The 24,804-nt window shown below is 43.2% G+C and overlaps 1 protein-coding gene across 3 annotated transcripts in view; it reads left to right on the top strand.

The window, feature by feature from the left end:
* The window catches only part of slc38a4 (solute carrier family 38 member 4), a 64,566-nt gene that overhangs the window by 8,591 nt on the left and 31,171 nt on the right, over positions 1-24,804 (top strand). For 2 of the 3 annotated variants that reach the window (XM_080757710.1, XM_080757711.1), the window contains exons 2-8: positions 16,158-16,400; positions 18,469-18,565; positions 18,674-18,789; positions 22,179-22,252; positions 23,089-23,181; positions 23,385-23,466; positions 24,577-24,659. In XM_080757710.1, coding sequence (XP_080613836.1) covers positions 16,270-16,400; positions 18,469-18,565; positions 18,674-18,789; positions 22,179-22,252; positions 23,089-23,181; positions 23,385-23,466; positions 24,577-24,659 — 676 coding nt within the window. In that variant the 5' untranslated portion in view covers positions 16,158-16,269. Of the gene's footprint in view, positions 1-11,215; positions 11,366-16,157; positions 16,401-18,468; positions 18,566-18,673; positions 18,790-22,178; positions 22,253-23,088; positions 23,182-23,384; positions 23,467-24,576; positions 24,660-24,804 lie in introns of those variants that run through there. The other variant, XM_080757709.1, reaches the window with a different exon arrangement.

The raw sequence follows: 24,804 nt of genomic DNA, 5'->3' as shown, positions 1-24,804 counted from the left end.
AAAACCCACAGACAGACTTAACCACTTTTGACCTGGCGTCCGTCCCTATACTAACCAAACCACTTCCAAATTGTCCAAAGGTTTTCCAAAATGGTAAAATATAGATGTTGCCTGTTTTGTAAGCTTGTAGATCGGCTATCACACCTTGCGACCAAACGGTTGCGAGTAGACGCATGTAGTTGCAAGCAACCATTGAATGGGACTAATTGAATCACTTGGGTCGGCTTGCGTCTCAATGCGTCTACATGGGTCTACTCGCAACGGGCTTTAGGCCAAAAACACACCAATGGGACAAAACGGTTTTAGCGCTCGGACCAGCGATGTCCCTGTGTTGCATGTCAGCGCAGGGTGGCGCATGACGACGCAAGTCGACCCAAGTGATTCAATTGGTTCAATTCAATGGTTGCTTGTACTACAGTACATGCGTCTATTCGCAACCGTTTTGTTTCAGGGAGTTGCACGGCGACCCATTGGTGTGGTTTGGGCTTTACAGTGATAAGGTTCTCTCTCTCTCTCTCTCTCTCTCTCTTAAACACTGTTCACCTCCACACAAAACCCAGTAGTTCAGTGCTCTTCTGTCGCCACCTTGTAATTGTAATGGTTTGTTGTCTAGTGACCAACCATGTCATTATACCACGGTTGTCGGTTAGTTGTAACCTTGGCATAGTGTTTTCTTTTCTTTTTGGTTGAGGGGCGTTCTACTCAGTGCCCATACATTCCAATAGGAACACATCCACCCGATTTACCTGACCTGTCACCTAGCAACAGCTGCCACCACTTCTGTTAGTAACAATGTCATTTTTGAGGCCAACGTTTTGCTTTTGAAATTACGTCATATCATTTGGCATGGCTTGTTTAGAGCAGCACTTTAAACAAACACAGCGTAGCAGCCAAGGCTATATGGATAATGTATCATTACCAGGTGCCCCTCACTTCACACAAGTGTGATTTTATTTTTTATTACTCCTTGTTTTTCGAATAATAAAACGCTGGAATAACAGCAATAATAGGCAGTGCTCTGCAGTGAGATATCCATTGGCACTGGTGTGAACCTGGCCCGGTGCCTCTCTTGTGTTACTGCTTCAAGTATGAAGGCTATTTGAACTCCTCTGATATTTACAGTAAGATAAAGACACTTATATCTAGGGCACATATTTGGTAGTTGACTATATGTGAACATAATCAGTGGAGTGATAGCCAGGCTATGGTATGTGCCCAATGCAACTATAGCTAACTGCTCGCTGCATGCTTTGCCAAATATTCCAATAATGTTCAACAACAGAACAAAAATCACTAGAATGTCATAATCGTGACCAGTGGCGTGCACAGACATTTAGAGGGGCAGGTGCTCAAGTGAAAAAAGGGCACCTTGTGCTGTGCGTGGAACCGGCCGGTTGCCTTAATAGTGTGCGATTTATAGATGTTGGGGGCATAGATAATATATTCGAAGCTTTTCATCAAGAATTGATCAATGTCCACTGTACAAAAAAATGCACAAAAAGCACCACCTAGTGTATCTGTGCACGCCACTGATTGTCACGAATCACGATCAGTGGCGTACTATAGTAGCCCTAGCAGGCGTATGCAAATAAGGCTAAACTTATGTAATGTATATAGCATATTATATACTGTAGACAACACTATAATGTATACTCAGTTTCATTGTACAGATACTCTACTGTTAGACGGATGTTAGTGGCTCTTAGCCTGCTTATGATACAAATATTTGAGTTATTACTATGTTATGTTCTTGCTTACTGTAAGTCACTGTCAGAGTGTCTCAGTTGAATGCCTAAATTGTAAATTGCCCTACCCAGAATAGGGATTCTAGGGTTCAAGTGGTTAAACCATTTTGGGGAGGGAACCCCTTTTGTTGTTTTAAACATTATGTTATAATTTAGCTGTTGAAAAATAGCAGATCTACAAGCTCATAGCGCGCGCTACAAGCTTGTAGGTCTGCTATTTTTTTTTTTAAATCATGAAAATATTTATTTCAGAAAACTGGAGGATTTAGATTTTGAGGTCAGGCCTAAATGGGTTAAAAGATGTGCCGGTATGTCGAAGACAGAAGACCAAGCTCCGTGCTACTCATACGCTGAGTTGGTTGTGCCCGGGATGGAACCAACCCGTGACCTTGTGGTCCAAAGGTTAGCGCGTTCCCAACGGTAACCGGTTCAGTTCTTTTTGGTTCTTAGTCCATGAGCCAGAGCTCCAAAATTGGTGGGAAAAACTAGACTACCGGTATATTAAATTGTTAAGTCAATTAATACACGATAACACTTCCACAGTAGTAGCTTTTTCATATTTTCTATTATTTTGCATATTTTCCTACACAATGCCTCATTTGCATATTTAAACATTTAAAATGTGTAATGCAATAAATCATTGTCTTCGTGTAAGTAATCAATTGGGGGAAGTGTCATGGCGATAACAATCTAATATAGGTATGGTTTTGCACACTCAATTCATAATTAATGTTCCAATTGTGGAGCTCTGGCTCATGGACTAAAAACCAATAAGAACTGAACCGGTTCCCATTGGGAACCAACCGGTGGAAAAGGGGCCAGAGAGTATACACGGTCTACTTCCTCAGTACATGGGCTGCGTGTTGACTCGGCGCCTCAGAGAGCATACATGTAGAATGTATGACCACTGTGTAAGAGTGGAACGAGTCAAGGGGTTGCTGATCCATAACATGCCTTTGTGTAATGAACCCGCAGAGAGAGAGCTGCTGCTCCTGCCGCTGCCCATGTACGTCCCAAGTGAAACTTAAGGACTGGTGGGACTTTGTCTCTGTGGTGCTCACTTGGCACCATTGCCGTAGTAGACGTATGGCAATTAATAAATAGTATCACGCTCCCCCCGGCATAAACGTTTCAAAATAACGTTTATTTGAAGGCACAGAGCCGGCGATGAGGAGCCCTCCAGTGCCCCGGCATAGACCCATCTTGTAAACGACAATAAATAACTCTATTGCCATGTGAAATGACACCGAATTCTTAATCCTTTTCCTTGTCTTTATTATGGGCCAACTTGTGAAAGCTGCATGCTTTTATTGTGAAGGGTTCAGTTCAGTTCTCACAGCCTGCATGTCTCCGTGTGCTGCTGAAAATAGCTCATCTACAAGCTCACAACGCGTCGCGGACGCAGCGCGTTGTGTGTGAGCTTGTAGATCAGCTATTTTCAGCATGGAACACGTTGGACGAAGAATTAATCAGGCATCACTATTCACTACGCTTCTGTGGAGGGAGATGTGTTTTGTTGGCCGCTCGAGGCGATCATGTATGGACAGTTGGAGACATACCTCCTCGACGCAAAAAACAACAACAAGCTATTGGGAGCTAGTTTTCGTGGCACATTATGTTTAATCAAACAACAACACATGTAGTTTACCTCCTCAGTGTTTGGGTCGGGACAAGTTCTGTACATGTGGCTGCTGTCTTAGCCTATACTGGATCATCATGCGCTGCATTTAGATATGCTCCAGTGAAATTGCACGGCTGAGAAAGATTAGTTAATTTGTGTCGGTCGATAAGGGCTTATTGGTGGGTTTTCCGCTAAATATTAAGGACTGTTTAGGGTGTGTTTTAGCGTGGGCTTCGCCTGGAAGGCTCTATGGAAACACTCACTCTTGGAACGAAGTTGAACATGTGAAAGTGACGCCAACATATGAACGTGTTCGTGAACGATCGTTCTTTTAACGCGTTCAGGGACAACACTGCCGACCCTTGATTAACACATTTGCTTTGAGAACCGCTGCTCAAGTCAACAGCATTTACTGTAGTGTCTGTTAGAAGAGGGAGGTAGTTATGGTGTTTGGAGGGTGACGATTACTCACCACTAAATGTATATAGGGTGTCATGCATGCGTCATTCTGAAGCGCTCTAATCCACTGTTTCCCAAACAATGGGTGGGGACCCATTTGTGGGTCAACGGACCAATATTTATGGGTCACGACTTCTTTTTATTGTATTGCAATTATTGTATTGAAATCGTGCATTTCCCGTCTTGTCAGTGACTCAACATCCCCTTAAGTCACTCAATAACCCCATACATGGGAATGCCCCCATGGTGCCCAGGTCTTGTGACATCACGTGACATCATCAGGGATGGAGATCCCTGTTATAGTAAATGCGACGTGCTGTCACAATTAAGCCCATATATGGAGATCCCTGATGTCATCAATATTCGCCAGCAACTCTACATCTGACCTCAAGCCCTTAGATCTCCATATAGATCTGCTATTTTCTCTTTTGATCGGTCCATCAAGTTGCTGTGATAATGATCGTATTGATCCTCTTACTGTACGTAACTAAGGGCAAGTGCACGTCGAGTCGAACACACACACACACACACACACACACACACACACACACACACACAGGGAACACTCGGGAACTGTCTGTTAGCACAGTGACACGTTGTTCTGCACTTACATGTGCACGTGGGAATGTCACAAGGACTAGGTACGAGGTTAAAGTGCAGATTGTCCAAATTTGATTTCTGGGTATTCACACAGTGTTCACAGACAGTGCGGCTGCATGCCTGTAGGACCCTCAAAAGATGTACACCTCATGAATCACTGATTGATCGAAAGCCTGTCGTTGGACTTTCACAGTGTCCGGTCGGAAGGCTGGCATTTTCGTTTTTTTCCGTTAATGCGGAATTTGCCCCAGTCTCGTAAGTATTTACACGAGCACATGAAGTACCTTCGACGTGATTTTTTAAGCATATAGCTTATATATGTGGGGGTTGTGGGCTATATCTTGCAATGGCACCCATAAGGGTCCATTATGCTTCTTGGTTCTTGGTTACCAACTCTCCATCATTTAGCTGGGGACCACCTGGAACCCCCCTCAAGGACCGCTGGTTGAAAACCCACGGTCTAAAACTACATTGGAGAAGCGTCCATCCTGTCAGGATGGTGCATATTATGTGTGGAGTCATCTGGCGCCGAGCGCGTCGGTGTTATTTGCAGCGTGTCACATGAGGTGCCGAGGTACTAGTCTTATTTTAGTTACTTTCAGATTCCATCATTTATGATTGGTGACAGGCTTGTTAACTCAGGACTGTTGGCTTGACAAAAATGGTGCAGGCCAAGGTGCAAGGTTAGGAAACGGGGGTGTGTGTGTGTGTGTGTGTGTGTGTGTGGGGGGGGGGGGGGGGGGGTTAACTCACTTACGGGCCGTTATCTCTCTCATGATCAAATATGCCGGCTTAGTGTTGACAATCGGCCCAAAGCAGTGGTACGTTTTTGAGGTATTTGAACTTACTTGAGTGTTTCCAATTTCCAACACTTTTACTTGATCTACTCCACTACATCTTACTCCACTACATTTATTAGAAGACTTTAGTTAGTAGTCACTTTGTAGTTTTAACCACTTCAGCCCTATATACATTTGGCCGTTTGAAATCAGCAAGCTAATGTAGATCATAATCGTCAATCTTTTCCATCTTGAAAAATGTCCATCCAAACATTTTTGAAAATGAGCAGAAATAGCAGATCTACAAGCTTACAACACGTCACAAAGTGACGTGTTGTAAGCTTGTAGATCTGCTATTTCCAGTATTGTGTACAGTTTTCGTAAAGATATGCCCTGTGCAATTTGTGATTACGAAGCCTAAAAGGCAAACGGAAATAAAAATTGTAACATTCCAATGTTCAATGCAAAAAAACAACACAATTACAGTACGTAAATCGTTAATCGCAATTATTTATGTGACAATTAATCGTCAACTGACATTTGTAATCGTGACAGCCCTGTTACTAACTGTGCACATCACAGTTACATTGTAATGTAGTTAAGTGGAGGCCACACTGGCCTCAGTAATTCTTTATTTTTTTTTGCACCATTGTATTCGGAAAGCTGTCAAAGGCAGGATGTTTATGACGTGTTATAGAGGCCCTTCTGTGGAGACGGACTCACAGGGGTTACACTTGGCAGGTATCCAGTACAGGTACTTAACTGATCCTCATTGTTAGACTGACGGAAGCCTTCGCCAGTGTTGATTTTGACAGCTTGATTTTTTTTAGTCATAGTCTCTTGAATGAATGTCTTTTTAGTCATTTTGGTCACCTGAAACTCTTTAGTGTTAGTCTAGTTTTAGTTGTGGTTGCATGCTGAAAATATTAAATAGCCGATCTACAAGGTCACAATGCCTCACAGTGTGGCGCGTTGTGAGTTTGTAGATCTGTTATTTTCAGAGCGCAGCTCCAGAGCGCAACCAAACATAAAACGAATTGTCTTTTAGTTCTACTGGATCTCTTTTCCTCTAGTCCCTCCCTAACGTTCTAGTCTAGTTTTTATTTGTATCTGAGTTTGGGTAATTCTGTTAGCCCCCTTTGTCCTGCTGTTGCCTTGCTGACACAGTGATACTAGGTCCAGTTTGATTCACATTAGGCCACAGCCCCCCGTTCGTTTGATTTGACGTTTGATTTGACAGCGTCACCCTATACGTGTACTGAATCTTTGACATTTACGATCGACACCAAACCTGTAAAACAGCATGTTCCCTGGATTTAAAGGATTGAGCTGCAGAATAGTTTTTAAGATATTATTGATTACTTTTAAAGCCCTACATGGTCTAGCTCCCAGTTATGTAACCGACTTGCTGGAACCGACTTGCATAATCCTGTGCGCAAGCCGTGTCACTCGAGGGGACCGGGCCTTTGAGGCTCGGGCACCTCTGCTCTGTCAGTGTCTTCTTTTAAAACGCTTTTAAAAACCCATTTTTTTATATCAAGTGTTTTAGCTAATATTGTATTTTCAATTGTTTGATGGCCTGTTATTTTTCAAGTTTAATGTTTCTGATGTTTCTGATGTTGTTTTTGATGGCCTGTTATTTGCTGTTTATAACCTGTCTGCAAAGCACTTTGTATTATGTTTGGAAAGGTGCTATATACATTAATTCATTAATGTCAAATGTATACTTGTTAAAGACAGAATTCTGAAGATTTATACTGAAGTTTGCTGCAATACAGTAAACAAAAAGGAATACAATACTGAATACAAATGAGATTTTAAGAGTGTGGAGAGAGATGACCAGTACAGCAAAACATAGGTCATTATTCCTGGCCTAGATGCCACAAACTGTTTTAGCAAGTTCAATCGGTACTAAATGGACAATTGATGCCAGTAAGGGCACAGTGTTGTTTACTGTAAGTCTTAATGACAGGAAGACATTTATTCATACATCAGTCGGTGTCACAGAGAGTTTGTAGATACCGGAGGAATGCAGTGGGAGGATGCTTTAAGAAAGTCTCACAAATAGTCCAAGGGGTGAGCTACGGTGGGTGCTAATTCACACATGTTTGAGTGGTGCTATAGCCACTCCTATAGACAGCAATGTGTGTCCGTATGTCTGTCCCAGTATCTGCCCCTGTGTCCGAGTACCGTCTGTATGTCTGAGTACGGAAATAGCGTTTGTTGACCACCAAGTGTTACTGTTGTCACTGGAGCCACGCACGCACGCACGCATGCATGCACAGAGGCCAGGGATGAGAGCTTGTACAGCACCAGTACAGTACAGCACCAGATGGGTCAGATTCTTTTGTGATTTTGAAATACAAAAACAAATGGATCAGTCTCCAAAATCAGGTTTAAACCAGTGCAGGATATCCAGGTTTTTTGATTGATTGATTGAATACTTTCAGTTTTCAGAAAAAGTACGGTACAGTTCAATACAAGGTCTACTATTAAAGTATTTAAAAAACCCCAATTAAGGTCTAACCCTAAGGCTTGTTTCCATTGGGGTCCTTCATATTCGGTTCATCAGAATGTTTGTGTTGCTGTAAGTCTGTGCTTCGTGTCCCTGAAGTGATAATACTGTCTGTTTACAACTTTACACCTAGAATTTTGACATAAATAGGGCAGCATGTTTATGGCATTACAATAGGGCCCTCAACCCCTTATCCCTAAACCTATTTGAAAAACATATTAAAACGGTTCAACTAGCCGATCTACATCAACAAACATGTTGTGAGCTTGTAGATTGGCTATTTGAACCATTCAAAAATCAAAATGGTAAAAAAGGCAGAGAAGTTTAGGGATAAAAGGGCTTTAGCATGGACGAAAAAATATAGATTCTTGCCTTGACTCTTGAGCCCCCATGCAGGCTAGGGGGCCGGGGCACATCGAGTTCTTTTGGTCATTGTGTTTGGGTCCACTTTATGCTGGTAACGCTGGCTACGTGACACACGCAACACAACACACACACTCACGTTCAAAAGGTTAGCGACCTTACCCCTGCCTAGACCAACCCCCAACCCACCCCCCCCCCACCCCAGGCGTACCTATTCTGTCCCCGTTTTGGAATGTGATGGCATTGGCCCAGGGGAGGTCTGTCTGTCTAGTCACAGCACATGGACAGGTGATTGGTTTAAAAGACGCCCCGGCTCTCTCACATGGTGTGAACGTGAACACCCTTGGCACTTTCAGCTTTGTGATGCCATTTAAGGAATGCCCCTGTGGCCATGCATGTGAGTTTTCCATTGTGAAGATTTGGATACCTACCAGTCACGGTCTGTTGGAGTTTTATTGCCTTTTTTTGCTTTGTGATTCTGTTGTCTTGACCGGGACATTTCTGCATGTGATTTGTAAGGAAATTTGAGGGTCAATTGGAGTTTAATACTTTTCATTGGTTCCAAATTTGTATAACCAACACACAGATGTAATAGCATTGATTTATGGATGACAAAATCTACAACCTGACAAATGGAGTTAGGTGTTTTCTTGCCGGACAGCAACGATATATCCAGGATTCATGGTCTCTGCCTCATTGCGTACCTTCTACTGAAAGAAGCTAATAACCAGATAGTTTAGTTTTGCCTTGTATTCATGTGGTATTCAGGCCTGTTGTGAATCTGTCAAATTGACAGACGGCTTCTATTGCTGCAGTGCATTAGCACCAATACTAACTTGGGAACACTTGCAGAAGTTTTTTATGTTTTTTCATGGCTATAACCGGTGAATAGTGTGTCAAATTATCATTTCATGGGTGGGATGTTTCACTACAGAAAAGAGCAGGCTGTTTATTTTTTAAGCTTTCTTTTCTCGGCTGCCTGCATGGCTATGAAATAATTGTAGGTTTTAGTTTTCGATGGCATGATGCCCTGTAAAAATCTTTGTTCTGGGACAATGGCCTGGAAACACAAGTGATGTGTTGTTCTATAATTATATATACATCGTCATGGCTCAGGCTATTTTTGTTAACTCACTGAATGAACTGTGTATTGGTAATAAATCTCTTGAGAACAGAGTATCTCCTACTGTGCAATTTTCTTATTAAATCAGCCACTTACAGTGTAGGTTGCAGGCAGGCCATTGCTAGCTTGTTATTGGTGGAATGTTAGCCTATTATGACTTAGATCTAGAACAGGGACGTCATAGGGTTCAAGTGGTTATTAGCGAGTTAGGGAAGAGTCGCAGATAAACACCTTCAGGAAAATGTGACCTTGGACACAACGACATCCCGACAGCTTGCCACTGATTGGTCATACAGTGGCACAGCCTCCCCTCACTACAAACAGAGTCCGTTGTACTGTCTGTCACTCAATGTGCACGTGTGTGTGAGGGCGGTAGAAATACAGTATGTCCACGTGTGTGAGGGCCAGGGCCAAATTTTCTGTGGGGCCGTGGCCCAGGGGCCCTTGGCCCCCAGGGGCCCTTCGAGGAAATCCGAGCGGTACTGGGTTTGAAGCCCTGAAAAGGGCTCCTGCGTGCGTGCGTGCGTGCTCGCTATAGCAGTTTGTCCATGTGTGAGGGACTTCCCTACATTCACGTCTTGATTCACCTTGTTTAAGCTTCTGAAAAGTACTTGCATGTCCTCTTCTTTCCTCTGTGCTTAACAGCTGATGATGTGGTGGTTGGTTGATTGTTTATCTTTTATTTTGACAATAAAGAAATGCAAACAGTACAGGGTACAGTCGGGCACATTGGTCCAAAAGGACCAATGCGGACCTTGCGGTCTTGTTTTCTGGTGGGGTGGGTGTGAGCTGGGTGAGCAAGCTGTCTACTCCGTCTACAGTATGCATGTCTCTGTATAGTATCTCCCTCTGTGTAGCTACTGTATGTTTTATGTATCTTGTTCGTGTTTCACGGGTCCTCCCTTGAAAATGAGATGCTGCATCTCAAGGGGCTTTATCCCTTCAGTACAAATGTGAAATCTGGTAGGAGTTTGTGCGTGCGTGTGAGGGTGCTAGGAGTTTGTCCGGGGGGCATAGAAGGGCGGATGTTCTTGGAAGCGTGCATGCTCAGTATATCGTGCGGAAGTGGTTATGTGGTGGTTATGTTTTGTAAATATAGTAACTAAAGTTTGCAAATAATTGTAGTGGAGTAAAAGTACAATATTTGCCTCTGGAGATGGGGTAGAAGTAAAAGTATTGGAAATTAGAAATACTCAAGTAAAGGACACAAATACTGTAACTCATAATTGTAAAGAAAGAAAAGCAGGTGCGCTTCCTCATAAACCAAGTAACTAAGTGGGAAAAAGTGGCGCTCCGAAATAATAGATGCAAGCCTGTCTCAGATGCAATTTTGTATGTTTATTTGAGAACGCTCAAGTTGTCACAACCATTGACATATGGCTGAAATCACTCAGTACATCTTTGTAGTGGCATTTCGGCAGACGCTTATGAGTGGCGGTGGCGACACGTGGAGACACGTGTCACGTGATTTTTGTCTTTTTTTTTTGTCTTCATGGCACACTGGAAACCTTTCGCTGTGTTTATCTTTGTAAAAAAACGTGCCACTCTCTCACGTACCTCCCTTTTCCTCTTCTGACCCAAGAGTGTGCAACAAAAAAGTTACGCACTTATATTTTCGACAGATTGCATTTCCCCATACTGTACCTGCTCTGTCACTCTCTCCCATATCCCTCTGCCCGTCTCCTTTCCCTCTTCACAAGTATCCGTCTGAGTCATTCATTGGGTTTATTTATCTCGTATTTGCCATGTGGGCCTTCGTCACTATAAATGTTTTTCGTCCACTCATCACGGTTCGCTAGCCGTCCCTCTCCTCCGCCTCTGTTGGCTGTGTGGTCGACAGTGTGCGCTTGTCTGTGTGTGTGTGTGTGTGTGTATGTGTGTGTGTGTGTGTGTGTGTCGGTAGGAGCATGTGCAAAGGGGGAAGGGCCTGACTGTCTTGTGTATCTCCTCTCATTGGCTGAGGCGAGCCCTCCCTCCCCCCGTGCTTTAAAAGCCTCCCTTTTCTCACCTGAGTTAGGGAAAGTGCTGCAGCTCTTCTCTGCTTCAGGTGTCTGTATGTTCTCTCTGCCCTGATCCTTGCAAAAAGGAAGAAAGACAAAAAAAAATACCTATTTTAAAAGCACAGCTGTGGAGTGTGGACCCCTTTTTATAGGAGCTAGTGTGAGTATGCCTACATTGTATTCGATGTTTACTTATGATGTTTCTTGTTCAATAGCCATAACTCTGCAGAGCTGGGTGTGTAGGACCTGGGGTGCCAAAGGGTGTGTGTGCGTGCGTGCGCACTTCTGTTTAAGGAATTTCACTCTCGGGTGCTTGTTGGCTGATGCAAGAGTTTGTCTTTGGGGTGGAATCGTGGATGATGCTTTGAGTTGTCTTGATTACTTTTGGAATGTTGCTTTTTGTGACTTGACTTAACATGCAAGGGTTTGAGAGCTACTGGTACGTTGATATATCTCTGGGCCAGCCTGTAGTTTCTGGATTGAACAGAACACTTGAGGCCAATAACTGAAGTAAAGTTGCATAATCTTGTTCATTAACATTTTAAAAGATTTTTGTAATCGGTGTAATTTTCCTCCTCTTTAAATGTTGAAAAGAAGACTGCATTGTTTTTGTGCACACAATTTCATTTTGTATAGAGCCTTTTGAGGTTACAGCACTGTCTTTATAGAATATTACATGTTGAAAAGAAGAGTGCATTGTTGTTTTTTTTGTATTGAGCCTTTAGCACAGACTTTATAGAATATTAAAGCACTCAACCTAGAAAATTTAATTATGCTGACGCACGTTGGTCCCGAAGGGCTTGCTATTTTTTTCTCCATAAATTGGTTTTGTGTGACCTACAGTAGCTGTCCTTTTTGCCCATGAACTTGTGAGCCATTCCAACATTAGAAACGCTTGGAATCTTAAAACAGTTGATATTTTAGTTTTGTTTATGTTTTCACTTGGACTTTGACTTGGGGGTGGCACTTTTTTCCCCCTGTTTTGTTTATACTGGCATGCTTCCTTCTAATATTTAAATGTGATTAAGTCAAGGTAGCGATATCAGTTTTAAAAAAACATATTAACCAAGTTAAAATAGCTAATCAATAATCGCTGGTAGTTTTTCTTTTTTTATGTTGGACAATTTCCACCTATGAGGTGGAAGTAAGGGACTTGTCAGACACGAAGACGAAGATTCATTGAGATACAATGTATTTAAGTGTTGCAAGCTACACTCTATTGTTGTTCTCTCATGTGTTACACCTTGCCAACTGTGTGCTTTGACTTAGTGGTGCTGAAGCAGTACATTACCTTTACAAACGTATCCTCGTCAGACTGGTTCAGCCTCTTTGCAATACATATCATGTGTCGTTATGCCTTCTGTGAATATTTCTTCTTTCTAGACATTTCATTTTTATTACATTTGCAATGGCAAAGTCGTGGGTGATATTTGAAAGATGCAGCCAAAACTCTGTACTCCATATCGACTAAACTAAGAGTGACGACGAGAACATACAGACTGAGATAAACAACAATATTCGGTCAATATCTTCATCATGACATGGGGGTTGTTATGTTTGTGCTGACTGTAAACTCGCACCGTTTGTGTTTGCTTTCTAGAATGAAAGATCAGACACAGAGACGTTTGTGAGAAGCTTTTGATGCTGCTGCTGTTTGTGACTGTCAGTCCTCAAGGCTGTGAGTTTGACAGTGTGGTCACTGGTTCCTGTATGTCCACACACACACACACACACGCACGCACGCACGCACACACACACGACACAGCAGCAGCGTTGCAAATTGAAGCACACACACATACTGTACTGTCAGTGGTGGAAAAAGTACTCACAATTCTTACTCGAGTACTCTACTAAAAGGAATTCAACGTTTACTTAACGGTAACATTACAAAAGTATTCGTATCAGTAACAGTAAAAGACTGTTTCCAGTTTTCAAATGTATAAAGATCTTTTGAAAATAGCAGATCTACAAGCTCACAATGTGACGCATTGCGAGGCATTGTGAGCTTGTAGATCTGCCATTTTCAAAAGGCCTAAAATGTATATATATATATATAGAGCTGAATTGGTCAAAATCTACAAAGTAACTAGTAACTACGGTTTTCAAATACATGTAGTTCAATATTTGGATCGGAGATGTACTGGAGTAGAAGTTAAAGTATTGGAAATCGGGAAATACTCCAGTGAAGTAACAGTACGGTACCTCAAAATGTTACTTAAAGTACAGTACGTGAGTAAATGTACTTGGTTACCATACTTTCCAGCACTGTATGTTGACTGTCAACACGTGCTTCACATGACAAGGCAGAAAGCCCTTTTTCACCTCTGAACAGCATTCCTTCATCCTTAATCATGTCATTATTTTGTTTATTAAGGGTGCATAAAATTAAGCCTGCATGTCTCGGCACACAATTCGGAGCAATTAAACAAATTGACTGTACATTTCTATCTGTGTACTGCACTAGGGTGTGTAGTCGTCATTTCACTGTAGTTACGCATGGATTAAGTTAAGTTCTCATGCAGTCGCCAAGACTGATTTCAGTTATTTGGATTTCGTAGAAGGCATGTGTGTCTTCTATGGAAGCACGATGTCGCTCAACGAAAATAGCAGATCTATAAGCTCGCAACACGTCGCGCTGTGACGTGTTGTTAGCTTATAGATCGGCTATTATCGATTGTTGGTTATTTGAGAGTTTCTTTATTTTATTTTTTATTTCAGAACTGTGATTTCTTCAACTGGTTGGCCACAGCAGCAAGCAACAAAGAATGATCATACCTAAAACATCATTAATTAACTGTTAGTCGTGAGATTTTATTTAGCTTTATTCCATGTAGTTGTGTTTCTTATGATTGAGCGGTCATGTTTCTAGAGCCGTGGTTTTCCATGGTTTGTGTTCATTTCCATGCACGCTGCCTTGCCCTGCCCCGTGGGGGAACAGAGGAGAGAACACCTCGTTTAGGAACCTTCCTGGAGCTTTGCCCCGGCTGGCCGCTCCTCCTGTTTTCATCCAATCCACTCAAAGAGCTCTTTGTGCGACGATGACAAATTGGGGACGGCGGGGTAATTGGCTGTTGAAATCATTTTCGGCAGAGCTGTATGTACGTGCGTGCTCAGCTCTGCTCGTGGCCTCTCTGAGCTCCTCTGCTTACGTAATCGGCATCTCTGATTGTTGAACGCCATGGAAAACAAAAATACTTTAACGTGTGGTCCTCAAAGTGTGTTGATGGTGTACTGTACAGTATGTCAGTGGTGACCCCCTGGGACACCCAGGGGTCCTTGAGGAGGGTGTTCTGGGGGGGTGGGAGGTGGGGGGGGGGGGTCCCTAGGAAAAGCTCACATGCTGTGAACTTGTAGATCAGAGGTTTAGAATTTTTCTTTGCCTATAATAGGGATGCCATTATGCCATGCTGAAAGTGGTTAACTCCGTTAGCTGGTTAACTCTGTTAAGCACTTTGTTTGGACACTGTTACTGTATCTGTGTCTCCACCTGCAGCAATGAAGGTTGAGGAACAAAATAATATGGCACAAAATGTTTTCAAACGGGGGTCCGCAGCCAAACTACATTTTCACGTCTTTGACATGAAAATGTTTCCAGAAACCCTGGAAAGGGACGTTGTGTGTGGAGTTTGCATGTTCTCCCTGTGTCCCCTATAGGGTAGGTACCCTCACACAAAAAAACATGCAGTAATCCTTGACTCTGTTCTGCCTCCCCCTGGTCAGCCGGGGTGCCTGATGGAGGGGAAAGGAACCGGTTGGAATTACGTGCTCCTTCCACGTCGCGCTACGTCCTACCGGGGGAAACTCCCCCTCCCTGTCAGGTGATAAGAATCGGCCTGGTCACACCTCGTGCATTGAAGGAAGCATGAGCTCAGTTCTGGGCTCTTTGCAGCTTGGCATCTGCAAATGGGTTACAAAATCGTGGGATAAAAAAAAGAAGAAAAAATAAGCCCAGGTTCGTTGTGACGCATTGACTGCTGTGTCGAAATATGCGATAGCTTCCCTTTTTGGCTTGCCTGGCTGGGTTGAATGCCCTCTCTTACTCGGAACAGGACAGGTCTTTGTCAAGGCTATGGTGTTCTGTTGAGTCCGATAAGACATGCTGTTGGGATGCACCTGTATGCCCTTGAAATAGAGCTGCCCTAGACTGAACTTTTTACAGCTGAAGTGTTATTTTGTATAGACTCGTCGCGGCCGTGACCTCTAGGATTTGAGCTGCTTGCTCTGTAGCCCAAAAAGTGGCGAGTTTGAGTTGACTGAGCAAACGGTTACTGTGATTTAGTTGTGTTTTGTACCGGGTGTATTCTGTGATTTTCTTTTCCTCAAAACATAAAGAAATGATAAACATATGAGGTTAAGAAATGAAATAAAATGCCAGTTACACATCTTTGACCTTGAGATTTGGACAGAAATCCTGCAAGGAGAATGTGGTGAATAATATGCAACATGTATTGATCAACAGTGTTGATTTCAAGTCATTTCGACAGCATATTTTGATTTCAGTTTTAGTCATAGTCTTTAGAATACAATTCCATTTAGTTTTAGGCCGATCTGCGTCTACATATCTGCTTGTAGATCTGCTATTTTCAGACACGCGAGCGCAACCAAACATAAAATGACTTGTCTTTTATGGCAGATTCACACGTCTGATTTACCGTTCCCCAATACGATTGCCTGGTCCCCGCTTGGCCTTGATTCTTCCGCACTCCGAGTACACTTCATTCAACTGTATCCAATGCTTTCACATTGCAGCGATCCGTATCCGAGTTCAGTCGGGGGAAACGGTACGCAGCATTCACACTAACCACAACATCTGCCAAGTGAACCCGCGAGTGCGCACCCGGGGACCATAGTGTGAAGCTGCCCTTAGTTCTACTGGATCTCTTCTGCACTATAGTCCCTCCCTAACACTTTAGTCAGATTATTGACCATCTTTTCTGTATCCTTGCTTTCAGGTAGTCCGTCAGGCTTGCCCGAGAAGAAGAAGAAGAAGAAGTGTGCTACTTGCCGTGTGTAAACTTTGACCCCTAACGTCGAGCCCTTACTGCTGTGTGCACCGCCGCCATAATGCCGGGATCCATGGACCGCATGGAGCTCAAGAAGGTCTGCACGGAGGGCGATGACGACAGCACCGACAGCCTGGACGGCTGCGACCGCTACACTGAGCCCATTGACTCTGAGAAGGCCACCATCAACAGGTCAGTGAGCCCATTGACTCAGAGAAGTTCCATCAACAGGTCAGAGAGGTTCTGCGTCCCAGCACACCCGTTTACATACTGTTTACATTACACAAGGACATTTTTGGTTTGGTGTGTCTTCTGTAATAATGTCTTGAGAGGTGTATATATATATGGAGAGTAATGCCACACCTTGTGGAATCAGAATTGAGACAACTTCGTTCTGGTAAACTCGATTAAAATTCTGAAACAGGTAAGGAGGGTATACTCTCTGCTCCCGATCTGTCTGTACACTCTCCTATCTGTTTTAATCATCATTTTATTCCATTTCCATTTTATTCCTCAGTCTGATGCAGCCTTTGTATATTGGAAGAACAAGGGCCTGATCAGCTTTTCAGATCTATATATAAATAATCATTTTGCATCATTTACTGAGCTGAAAGAAGCATTTTGTTTTACAAGTTAAACATTAACATCTTCTTCAAAAATCAACCCCTGTTACCTCTGAGAACGTATAGTGCCAGCCCCTGTTACCTCTGAGAACTTATAGGGCTGTATTTTGCGTGTCTTAAGTACCAGGTCTTATTCCCTAACTTGAGTAAACTAAAGACCTGGAGGCGTGATCAATGCTCTTTGGCCACTCAGAATAGCCAAATGGCATTGATCACGCCTCCAGGTCTTTAGTTTACTCAAGTTAGGGAATAAGACCTGGCACTTAAGACACGCAAAATACAGCCCATAGTGTCAGCCCCTGTTACCTCTGAGAACTTATTGTGTCAGCCCCTGTTACCTCTGAGAACTTATTGTGTCAGCCCCTGTTACCTCTGAGAACTTATTGTGTCAGCCCCTGTTACCTCTGAGAACTTATTGTGTCAGCCCCTGTTACCTCTGAGAACTTATAGTGTCAGCCCCTGTTACCTCTGAGAACGCATAGTGTCAGTACCCTGTTACCTCTGATTACCAAATGTGTCCGTGGCAAAGACTTGGTCTTCTCCGTGGCAAATTATACATTTAGTTTTTACACATCATTATAATATTCTTATTGTCTCTACTAGGTCTCCACCAGGCCGAAGGCAGGGGGGAGAGTATGTTTTGCACTCCGTCCGTCCGTCCGTCCGTCCGTCCGTCCGTCCGTGCCTTTCAATGTTTGCACGATTGGTCCATTTTGTATGAAATTGCTCAAATCACGTACGCAGCAATTTTGCACACCCATTCCCACTAGGCCGAGGACGAAATGCCACAAATTTTCAGATCAGCCTCATGGTGGTTCTATAACAGCCTGATTCGGATTTTTACATACAACTGCACTGATCTGTGAAACTTTGCATGCACACTCCCTACAGGCCAAGGAAAAACCTTCAGATTCTGTCCAATTATCTGCAAATCTGTACACAGTATCTCTATAGTCATCACAAGATGGCTCCGTCTGGTATTTCATATTCCATCCTAATTTGAGGGAAAATGTGCATGCATAAATCCCAGGCTTTTCACATTGGCCTGTTATAGCACCACCAGCAGGTGGACTTTTGCAAAACACGCTTTTGGAACAAAATGTCTCAAATCATGACTTTGAATGTCGAATTTCCATCAAAGGCGTAAGAAGAAATGGCACCCTTTTCACATTGGCCTATTATAGCGCCACGATAACCTACCTGGCCTGGTGGAGACCGGTGCTCAGAGGAGCACTTTTTCTAGTTTTGCGTCCCAATTACTGAATGTCAGTCTCCAGATATTCTTCTGAATATGTATGGCACTGATTTACTACGACACTATGGCACATTCGGAGGCGAGGACAGCGGTTCTTAGACACAATACACATAACTGTGAGAGCTCAGAGTGTACAAATGTACACTCATCACTTACACTCACATTTGTACACTCTAAGAGTTACAAACCATGTTATGGTCGTTCAGGGCCAGCTCTTTGTGTCTGTGTGTAGCCTACTCATTTTGTTTCGTCCGTGGCAAAAATATAATTTTGCCATTTAATGTCCACCACAAGCCGGCGGCATGGCGGTGACCCCCTAGTTATGACATGTTGCCTCAGAATACGTCTTAACGACACCATCGTGGGCTCTGTCTCTCTGCAGTCAGTTCCTGGACGACGCTGACGACGGGGAAAGTCAGAAGTTCCTCACCAACGGGATGATGAAGAAGAAGAAATATGAAGAATACCACGAAGAATACGTAAGTCAATTTTAGAAAACGTATACAGCCACATTTCCCTTTATGCTGTGCGTGTGTTTCATTAATGTACATTCTCTCTTCCACCCCCCCCCCCCCCATTGGTCGCAGCATCCAGGACACGCCTCCTTCGGGATGTCCGTGTTCAACCTGAGCAACGCCATTATGGGCAGCGGCATCCTGGGCTTGTCGTACGCCATGGCCAACACCGGAATCGTTCTGTTTTCGTAAGTCATGAAATGCACACAAACAAATACATTTCTATCTCCATCAGTTCCGACATTGACACACGGTCACATTAACCAAAAATCTACACATCTACAAGCTCACACACGTGCTGTGAGCTCGTTGATTTACACCACTAGGGTTTACGACGTGCTGGTGGCCATCTTTCACCGGCGTCTTTCCTTACAGCCCACCCCCTCAGACACCCCCTTGAACACGCAGACACCCCCTCGGACACCCCCTTGAACACGCAGACACCCCCTCGAACATGTGACACCCACCTCAGTCACTCGCCCTATATTTGGTTCTCAGTGAGGTTGCTCGCAAAAGAGAGACTCTTCCAATTACACACACACACACACACACACTCGCGCACGCACACGTACACGTGCGTGTGCGCACGCACACGCACGCACACACGCACACACACACAACCATTCATAAGAACTATTATGTTTTATTTCCTCCTTGCTGTACGTACCGAACATAATCTCCACTTCCTTCTTGTCAACCGCACCACCGTAAATTAGACGTGGAAAAACACAAGCCTTCCTCTGTGTCCAAGTGATGTTTCCCTTGTGCATGTATACGCACGCGCACACGCACACTCACACTGTACATTCATAAACTCCCTTCCGGGTGTTGTATCATCACACTTCCTCTCGGTGTCACTGTGGTCCTCTAGCTGTCATTTGACCCATGTCTGACCACGCGCTGTGCATGCTGTGGTCTTCCCCTGCCTCTGGCGATCATCTGACGCGCTCGTGTGCGTTTGTGTGTGTGTGTGTGTGTGTGTGCGTGCGTGCGTGCTTTGCATGCGGTGCTAGGCTCCATATTGGATTTCTTCTTTATGAGCTGCTATAATGTTACCTGGTTATATAACAACAACACTGATTCCAGGGATCCTTGAGCGGGGTCCAGGTGCTCTTTATTTATCTTTGTTAAATGTGGCGTAATTTTGAAAAATCTTAAAGGCAGTATCAGCGTTCTCTCTTTTTGGGGGTACCTGGCACAAAATCATTTTGGGTGGGGAACGGTGGCCAAAATACATTCTGGTATACAATGAAAATGTTTGAGAACCACTGATATGATATGGAGGGACAACTTGGGCTCACAGAAAGAATGTGGTGGGGGTGCTGTTTTTTTAGACACAATCTATTTATAGCCACTGGGAGATGACATTTCTTTTTTCATTTTCTTTGTGTCTCTGGTCACACACCGGAGGTTGTCTCAATATTAAAATAGTTGTTATGCTGATTAAATTAACTGCAGTCAGTAAACAGAAGAACGCAAATAAGTCAACTGAACAAGAACACAACTGCATTTTTTTCCTCTCAATTCAATTACCCAGGCCTTTATTTTTTTCCTCGATAAAGGGCTGCTGTAAGGGAAAAGTATTCGTTTCAGAATGTCTTACATTTTCGTCAAAGTCAAAGTCAAGAATATTAAAATAGTTGTTATGCTGATTAAATTAACTGCAGTCAGTAAACAGAAGAACGCAAATAAGTCAACTGAACAAGAACACAACTGCATTTTTTTCCTCTCAATTCAATTACCCAGGCCTTTATTTTTTTCCTCGATAAAGGGCTGCTGTAAGGGAAAAGTATTCGTTTCAGAATGTCTTACATTTTCGTCAAAGTCAAAGTCAAGCACTGTTGTCACTGTGGTGGTGAGCTTTCACATCAGCTATTTCCTGTGCACATCACCACGCTCATCGAAGTCTATCACGTGCTTAATAGAGTTGCAAATGGCGTGATAATTGAGCCCAAAGGTAACTTGATCCCCACCCCCCTTCTCCCCCTGACATTTTTAACGTTAGCACCAGCCTAGCATGCCATTTTTAAGACAGTAGCAGTAATTCATACTGTATATCCGTGACCTGGTATAACCCCCACGCAGCAGCCCTACTGTACTGACATATATTTATATATACTGTGGCACAATTAGAAACCGCTCAGAGTGTGCTTGGGTTAAAAATAATGTCCTGTGTCCAGTGTTGATGTTGGCAGCAATTTTTTTAGTTTAGTCATAGTCTCTTGACTCGTTTTCATTTAGTTTCAGTCACATTTTAGTCACCTGGAATGTTTCAGTGTTAGTCTAGTTTTAGTCGACTAAATATCATAAGATTTTAGTCGACTAAATCTGCAGTTGATTTAGTCGACTAAAATGTATTTTGGCGGGCCTTGATGCCGTCGTAATGACTGATTTTACACTTGCTGAAAATAGCTGATCTACAAGCTCACAACGCGTTGCACTGCGATCTGCTATTTTCAGCATGCATTACAAGTGTAAAATGAGTAAATGACTTATACTGGATCTCTTATTCTCTTGTAACATTTCACTAAAAAAAATCTATTTAGTCAATTTAGTCTTAGTTTTAGTCATTTTGAAATATAGGTAGTCGACGAACATTTGTTATAACCATGCAGCAAACCTACCGCGCTGTATATATATGTGTGCTTGGCGTTAAAAATAATGTCCTGTGTCATGCTTTACAGTACACTACAGTATTACATAACGTATCACCGGGGGGGGACTTTGGTATTTGAAGAGAGGGCAGTTGTTTGGATACGTTTGACGCACTTTACTGTTGGAGCATGTACTGTATAAGGCATGTCGAAAGCAGCTTGCCTGTCCGTTCAGATCCAGCGATAAGTTCCAATAACGTGCATCAACTGTACTGTACAGTACATGACAAAATAGGCCTACTGTAAGTCCAGTGTAAAGAATGCGGTCTTCTTTAAGACAATGTTGTTAAAACTGTAGCATGCAGTGAATTATGTAGTGTAAACAGACTACTGACAAAGCGGCTGCCTGGCCTCTCTCACTTTATGAAACCGCCAAGAAATGCTACATTAAATGTAACGTGTACGGATGTACACATAGTGGCATTTTCACCCCAAGCATCAACATGTACTTAATGTAAGAAAGTACTACTCGCTATGCAGAATGTCCCCTTTCAAGTTTTCAAATATTTAGAAAATAGCAGATCTACAAGCTCACAATGCGTCGCGTCGCAAGCTTTTGTAGATCGGCTATTTTTCAAATGGCCGTGTACATTAATGTATGTTTTGTAATGCTAATAATCAAAGTAACTAGTAACGAAATTCATGAAAAGTCATGAAATCCATTGAAATAATAATAAAAAAATGAAATGTAGGAAACTTCAAAATAAGGGGACCCATAAAAATTGGTCGGCGACCCAACCTTGGGTGCAGACCCAGTGTTTGGGAACCAAACACTCTATTCAACCTATCGTGTGTGTTCTCTCTCTCTCTTCGCAGCATCCTACTGGATGGACCCAGTGGTCAATTCAACCTATCGTGTGTGTTCTCTCTCTGAACCCCAGTGGTCTGTTCAACCTATCGTGTGTGTGTTCTCTCTCCTCCAGCATACTATTGGTGGGCGTGGCCATCTTGTCTTTGTACTCGGTGCACCTGCTGCTGATGACGGCGAAGGAAGGAGGTACGTACTGACCGATCGATCGCAATCTCCTAGTTCGACGAGTTCAGCGAGCCTCAAGACATGCGTGTCTAGAATCTGTAGCCTAAAGTATATATAATAATCCAAACAAATGTGGAGTCGTTCCCAGCCTGGGGTCCCCGCATGATTTATGGGACAATTTAAGGACTTTTATGACATTTTAGTACCTCCAAAACAAATGAGCTGACTCGTTGACTGGTTGTACAATTATATAACAATGGACCAGCTCATAAATATGATTACTTTTGGGGGTTCCCAGTTCAAATAATTATGATTATTTTGGGGGGTCCCCAGTTCAAATAGGATTTAGCGTCACTAATGAGCTCGCTGTTCGTTGTCTGGCAGGCTCCCTCATATATGAAAAGCCACCAATACAAACGGACTGCAGAAATAACCTTAATAATAGGGAAAATATATCATAAATGAATACAGAAACCAGATATAATCATTAAGGAAAGTTTATGCATGCACCACGTACTATGTAAACTCTTAATTTCCATTTTCCAGCCATTCAGTTGTTCTTTATTTAATATTTATTTATTTAAATAATTTTGGGGACCCCCCCCAAAATAATTTGGCTAGCAGGTCGACACAATGGACCGTCCATCGCAACTGATATGCATCTAAGGTCGGTCATTCCTGTCATGTCAAGCCATGGCACTCAGCGTTGATCGGCAGGCTTTGTTAGCGAGGTGCGAAAGACTGTGGAATGTGTGAATGGCTATGCGGGCTGGCGTGCATCTATATCTATAAATGCACCACGTCTCTGTACTGTATGTCTGTCTGACAATGAGCGCGCTGTTCTTGTTGTCCGGCAGGCTCCCTCATATATGAAAAGCTGGGAGAGAGGGCTTTCGGCTGGCCGGGGAAGATAGCTGCATTCATAGCTATAATCATGCAGAATATTGGAGGTAAACAACAAATGAGTTCATCTTTGTCTTCATGTTATCGTTGATATTGACAGCAATGCCGTAATTTTACACTTGGTTGCATGCTGAAAATAGCCAATCTATGCTATTTTTGTCGTATAGTTTCAGTCGACGAAATCAACACTGCTTCATGTCCGTTCTAATTGAACAGCAGACCTTACTGTGTTGTGTTTGCCTCCATAAAGCCATGTCCAGCTACCTCTTTATTGTGAAGTATGAGCTTCCTGAAGTGATACGTGCGTTCCTGGGCTTAGCGGAGAACAACGGGTGAGTGTGGGTGTGCGTGTGCGTGAGCGTGAGCGTCTACATTAAAGCCCACAACGTGGCGCTTGAGCTTGTAGTTCTGCTAATTTCACTAGTTTGGGTCCCAGGGGAGACATCAAATTACAATGTCGGGTCACGGTAGGGATGTTGATAGTTAATCGATTCATCGATCTGCCTTTCTATCGTTGGGTGGTTTTCGGTGAATGTAAGGTTGTCTGTGGGCCGGTTAAAACAAAGTCTCCCCCACCTATAGCCACATGTGGGCCGGTTAAAACAAAGTCTCCCACACCTATAGCCACATGTGGGCCGGTTAAAACAAAGTCTCCCACACCTATAGCCACATGTGGGCCGGTTAAAACAAAGTCTCCCACACCTATAGCCACATGTGGGCCGGTTAAAACAAAGTCTCCCCCACCTATAGCCACATGTGGGCCGGTTAAAACAAAGTCTCCCACACCTATAGCCACATGTGGGCCGGTTAAAACAAAGTCTCCCCCACCTATAGCCACATGTGGGCCGGTTAAAACAAAGTCTCCCCCACCTATAGATACATGTGGGCCGGTTAAAACAAAGTCTCCCCCACCTATAGCCACATGTGGGCCGGTTAAAACAAAGTCTCCCCCACCTATAGCCACATGTGGGCCGGTTAAAACAAAGTCTCCCCCACCTATAGCCACATGTGGGCCGGTTAAAACAAAGTCTCCCACACCTATAGCCACATGTGGGCCGGTTAAAACAAAGTCTCCCACACCTATAGCCACATGTGGGCCGGTTAAAACAAAGTCTCCCCCACCTATAGCCACAGAAACGTCTTTGCTTTTGCATGTGACGTGACATACAAGACACTTTACATTTCATTTTATTCCTCATACAAAGATGCCATTGCCTGACCCTGTATCTCAAATGGTCAAATAAATATGTGATTAAGGAATATAATATGCCTTTTGTATTCTTTCTGTATAGAAAAATGTAGATTTTTATATGTTAGACATTGAGGGAAATTAAGATTCTCAGATAAAATAAAAAAAAAGCTGCTTAATTAATCGATCAATAAGGTTATCAATGAATGATTACTTGGGTTTCTCTCACTGTTCCTCTCTGCTTGCGTTGCAGTGAATGGTACATGGATGGGAACTACCTGGTGGTATTCGTGTCTGTTGGGATCATTCTGCCGCTGTCCATGCTGAAAAACCTGGGTAAGGGTTCGACGCTGTGCGTGCGTGCGTGCGTGAAATTCATGAAATTACTGGGGGAAGATGTTTTTTCTTTTTTTTTGTGAATGTTTTTTATAAATGTTTCATTAATTTAAAATAAAATGTAGGAAACCAAAAACATAAAAGG

Source organism: Protomyctophum bolini, assembly GCF_963924005.1.
Source record: "Protomyctophum bolini genome assembly, chromosome: 23".
Taxonomy (NCBI): domain Eukaryota; kingdom Metazoa; phylum Chordata; class Actinopteri; order Myctophiformes; family Myctophidae; genus Protomyctophum; species Protomyctophum bolini.
The sequence above is the reverse complement of the archived record's forward strand: the minus strand, read 5'-3'. Positions and strand labels throughout refer to the sequence as shown.